At 26.4% G+C, this 5,666-nt stretch overlaps 1 protein-coding gene across 1 annotated transcript; it reads left to right on the top strand.

Moving 5' to 3' along the window:
• Positions 1-248: 248 nt before the first annotated feature.
• On the top strand, positions 249-3,041 carry LOC129609953 (microcephalin). Its single transcript, XM_055522227.1, has 2 exons — positions 249-1,243; positions 1,313-3,041. Exons 1-2 carry the CDS (start codon positions 409-411, stop codon positions 2,605-2,607), a joined length of 2,130 nt encoding a protein of 709 aa, XP_055378202.1. The 5' UTR covers positions 249-408; the 3' UTR covers positions 2,608-3,041.
• The last annotated feature ends 2,625 nt before the right edge of the window (positions 3,042-5,666 follow it).

Raw genomic sequence — 5,666 nt, 5'->3', positions numbered from 1 at the left:
ACATTTCAAAAATAAATGACACTTAGTATTGCACAAACTTGCTTGGTAATAATTGGCCTTTGCGAACACTAATATGAATTTTGTATAGAATAACCGTCAACCAGCAATTTTAAAATAAATTAATCAAGTTGCATTTGTAATTGGCAGCACTGACAGTCAAGTAAAAACTGTTCTTAAATTTCTAAAACTGTTTTGACACCTGTCAAATTCAACTGTCACCATTTTTGCTTAAATCATAAGAGGAAATATTTAAATGTTGTAAAACATAGTCAAGCAGTTCCTTTTTTTGCTATATATTATATTGTTTTCTATATTGCAATTGTAATTATGGTGCAATGACCAATAATTAATATTAAGCATTTTTTTTATATTAAAAATATCAAAAAATAAAGTAGTAAAAATTAAGCAATGAATTCAACCGCAACATTGAAAGTTTCTGAGTTAATGCGTAACATTATTGTGTACGTAGAAGTTAGAACTGAAGAAGACAATCGGTCTGAAGGCATTAAAAAAGTAATTTCCAGCCTTGGTGCTAAAGTTAACAATCGACTAACAAGAAAAACTACGCATGTAGTCTTTAAAGATGGATTGCTATCAACATATAAAAAAGCAAAGCAGTTAAATATACCATTAGTATCAATACTGTGGATTGAAGCTTGCAAAGAAAATTTTAAAATAATGGATCCATCGCTTTTTCCAATTTCCAATATCGACCGCTACGAATTTCCTGAAATGTATGACAAGATCAAAAGAATAAAAAATATGCAACCTGATGCAATTGATAAGAAAACAAGATTAAATAGCATAAAACATGTACAAAGGAACAATTTAAAACAAATGGAAAGCCCACACACTGCAAAACTTAGATTACCCAGAATACCAAGGACCCCTAAAGATAACTTAAATAATATACTTACCGAATTTCAAGACAAAATAATGTCCACACCGGATAATGATGAAAGTTTAGTTTTTAAATCAAAATTATTACAAAAAATACAAAGTTCGCCATTTACGCCAAGCAAAATAAAGGAACATTCTAAAGGTTTTGGTAAAACAAATAAAAATGTTACTGAAAACGTTTCGAGTGATAACGCCGAAGACAGTTTAAAAAGCTCTAATTCGGATAACGAAAATTCGTATGCAAAAAAACCTAAGATCAATTTTGTTAATAAAATTTCTAAAGGAAAACAAAGTTACCGTAGAAAAACCATTTCATCCACTCCAAATCAGAATAATATTGCAGGTATAGTTTTGTAAAGCACATTGTTGCTTATAAAGTACATACTTGAATTTTAAATTTCGCTTTTTACAGGTTCTAAAAATTTGTCATATTATTTTACGCCCACCACAAGCAAAGTTTTTTTACCAACCGGAAACAAAACAATAGAGAGTTCGAAAGACCAGAATTGCAATGATATTTCAAATGCAATATTATCAAAATCTAACAATCAAGTTTTTAAAGATAATAACGAGATAGACAACTCATCAATTGTACATAATGAAAAAACTAGTCGAAGAACTTTATACACACCGCAAAATATGGAAATTTCAAAATTTCATTCTGCTCGGCGTATAACTAACAACAGAAGAAGAACATTATTTGATATTTCTTTAGATTTAATAGATAAAGGATTAAAGAACATTAATGAACAACTGAAAACAAATAAAACGATTGCAGAGGAATGCACGATTAATGATCAGACCAACATAAAAAATGTAGATGATTCATTAAAAATTTCTTCTACTCCTACAAATGATCCCGAAAATACCCCTATCGTGAAAAAGCGAAAACTTTTTATGCCAGATCAAGTTGAATTAACTCCATTAACTGAATTAAGTAAATCTTTATTATCATCCAAAAAAAGAACTCGCGACTGTGAATTATTATTAGACCAAAAAAAAAGTAATAAAAAACGCAGAACTACAGTCAATGGTTTGATAATACCAACTTTTAACAAAGAAAATCGACGAAGTTCGTTTGATTTTGATAAATTTCCAAAAAAGCAAATAACTTTAACGCCACAAACGGACAGAACCAAAATAAAGAATATTCTTGTTTGCACAAATATGCATAAAGAACAGCTTGAATTTGTTGAAAAAGTCGTCAAATCATTAGGAAATTTCGAAGTTGAAACCCAAGTTACTGAAAAAACAACTCACGTTGTTTCCCTTGAATGTCGCCGTACGATTAACATAATTAAAGGTATAATTCGAGGATTGTGGATTTTGAAATATGAATGGGTAGTCGATTCTTTCAATAAAGGTAAATGGTTGCATGAAGAAACTTATGAGTTACGTGAATTTTCTCGAACAGTGGAAATATGTCGTTCTGAAAGGCAAGCTTTTGGACCAACATATAGAATGGAGTTGTTTGCCGATTTAGCATCTATTTATGTTTCAAATAAATGTAAAGTTCCAGTTGATAGTTTAAAAGATGTTGTTAAATTATGTTCAGGTCATTTAGTTAAGGATCCAAAACAGTGTAAATATGTCATTGGAGACTACTTTGAAGGAAAAATATGTCTTGAACCTCAATGGATATTAGACTGCATTACAAATAATAAAATAGTAAAATTTTTTAAATATACAATTAAACCAGAAAATTAAATGCATCTTTGAATTTTTATCTTTATTAATTCAAAAATTTAGACTGAAAAAGTAATTTAGAAATAAAATTTGAAAACTGTTCATTTCAGCACTAAATTTTTATATGATTATTACAAATATGTATATTAAAAATTAATTCCTCAAGATGCTAGACGTATGTATGTATGTCTATTTAGCCGACTTGGGGTTTTGATTAATTAATAATCAATAATTTAAAGCTAAAAAGTTTAAACATATAACGTATTTTTAAAGTTAGTTAAGTTGTCGAAGTTTTGCATTCTAATTAATTTTATGTATTTAGAAGCCGAAATGTACTTTTAACTAAATTATATAAAAATTATATTAATATAAAAAATTTCTAAAACTCAAAAAAAGTTACATATAACACAGTAGTAATTTATTTATACATAGCAAGGGAGTTTTCGTTTATGCACGCGGCGCTGAAAGTTCTACATATGTACATATATTAGAACTAAAATTTCTAGTAAAACTTTAGCTGAGGTTTTTTTGTTTACGCAGTGTACAAATTCTGAAACTTCTAAATAAATAAGTAGTTCGAAAATATCGGAAATGGCATTGTTTATGAAATTGTATCCCAATACATTTCGCCTTCCAATTCGCTACAAAACAAGGATATTTTAACAAGATTTGACTTAAAGAAAACTTCAATATTTCTAGAGAAAGAATCTGTCATCTGTCAAGTTAAATAAAAAAGAAATTTCATGAGGCAGCGACAAAATTTAAAATAAAACTCTGCGCTACATTTCTTTATTACAGATCAAATTTCCGAAGGCACTTTTTACAGTAATCCCGATAAATCGCGATAAATCGCGAGCTTTCAAAAATTTTTTTATGCAGGTATACATTATTTACATTAAATGAGTGATAAAATGAGAAAATATGATTACTTATATACATGCATATGCGTAAAACGTAGGTAATGTCCGTATGTATTCATTTTCATATGTATATTTGTAAATGTATAAAGATGTATGTTTACTATAAGTATGTTTACTTGCAACTTCAAATTCTCTAAAAAAAAGGGAATTCCCCTTTTTCTATCTTCTAGATTCAAAAAAGAATTTCAGAAACCAAATACAAATTAGAATATTTACATGTGTGTATGCCTGTACAGAATATATTATGTACATACATACTTATAATTGTTACCTTATGTATGCACGTAGGTATATATGTATGAATGTGTTTGTTGAGTTATCATGTACATAGGTATGAAAAAGAAAAACGAAAAAAATTGATAATTTTGTAGAAAGAAAAATATGTACAAACATATGTACCTATATTTGTATGTGTATGCATTTTCGTATTTTTATGATTTTGATAATATTATTTTTATTGTATTGTTTTTATTCTATTTCTGACTATAATTGCCTGTACGGAATGAATTGAACCTTATACGAAAAATATGTAGTATATACCTACTTACCAACATAAATCTCCCATATTGTTACTCGCATCCATGAGGTGATAGCTTATGTTACTCAAAAGTATTTGCTTTTCGGTACAGAATTTCAAATTTTGGATTTTTTTTTTAGAACATTACAAAATATTTTAACAAAATGTGGTTCAAATAACATAAATGTGCACACATATCATGTATGTACATATGTATGTAATTATATCATATATGTACACATGCATATTGTTATTCAAAATTAGTATACAATGCAATATTACAAAATATATTATGTAAGTGGGATTTTCGAAATCATTACAACATTTCGTTTATAGATTTTTAATAGTTCATTTATTCGTTTATTCTCCAAAATGCAGTAATACATGCCGTATTATTGCATTTAGAAGCCAGGCTACATATGTATGTATGTAAAAATGTATATTTTAAACAGCTTTTGTAGTAATTACATATATACATATGTATATGTATACATAAGTGTTTTACACTTATACAGTTTTTTAAAATTTACAATAGAATTAAAAAATAATGCTCAAATTTTCGATGAGAATGCCTAATAATTTAAATTGGAAGAGAATTAAAAAGACCAAACATGTAAGGTTGAACGACAAACTGAGCAGGAAAAACAAATAAGCACTTAATATAAATGTTATATAATAGCTACACCCTGAAGCAAGTCGATTTTATTGTTTTTTTAAATAAAGTTCTTGTATACGATTTAATTCATAGCTCGAGAAATATTAATGGAACTCCGACGTTATTTACACGACGTCTACAATTTATGGACAAAGCATCATACCTCACTTGCTTCATTCTGTTTATGTATGAATAATTTTGAATCTATAATCAAATTTCTTTTTAAATCTTGATTTTTATTTAAGATCATAAATTTTATAAATTGTTACAAATGAAAGTAGAAAACAATTTTATTTCAAATTTCTTGCTTCGAATAACAATATTACAAAAGTTACTTCTTATATTTAATATTTTAATTCTAAATTTAAGGTATACTTGAAAAACCTTTTTTTTACATTTGTAAACAATTTTCATTAATAACGAATTATTTTTATAATTAACATTTTTACATAATTTTCTGTCTACAAAAATTAATATTATTTAAAAGACTGTTAAATGAAAATTTAAAATTTCACCTACCTGTAAAATATTCTATAAGAAATACATAAATTTTTACTTTCTTAAAGTATGCATGTAATGCAATTGCAATAATTCTTTGTATAATTGGCAAATAACAGAATGTAATAAGAATTTGAACATTTTCAAAATAATTTTATTCTTGAATGTTGAAATTTTTTTAATTTTATAAAACTATCAAGCACAGAGCTATAAAAAAACTTGTAAAATCTTATAAAATTTCATTTACTGTTGTAATATTTTATTATACTGTTGATTCATAAGTACAGGAAACACATAAGTATATGTGTTTCCTGTAACTTTGTACGTACATTTACTATTTATTTTTAAAATAACAAATTTTTTATTGAATGCATACAAAAACTTATAATCTAACGGTAGAAAAATTAATAGTATTTTTTTCTATATATTGTTTTTTTTTTTTTGATATTTTTAATTTTATCATATTCCGTACAAATTGGATGGTAAGTTT

This window comes from Condylostylus longicornis, unplaced genomic scaffold (assembly GCF_029603195.1).
Source record: "Condylostylus longicornis isolate FDR11 unplaced genomic scaffold, ASM2960319v2 ptg000004l, whole genome shotgun sequence".
NCBI lineage: Eukaryota > Metazoa > Arthropoda > Insecta > Diptera > Dolichopodidae > Condylostylus > Condylostylus longicornis.
Note: the sequence above shows the minus strand (reverse complement) of the source record. Positions and strands in the feature narration are given on the sequence as shown.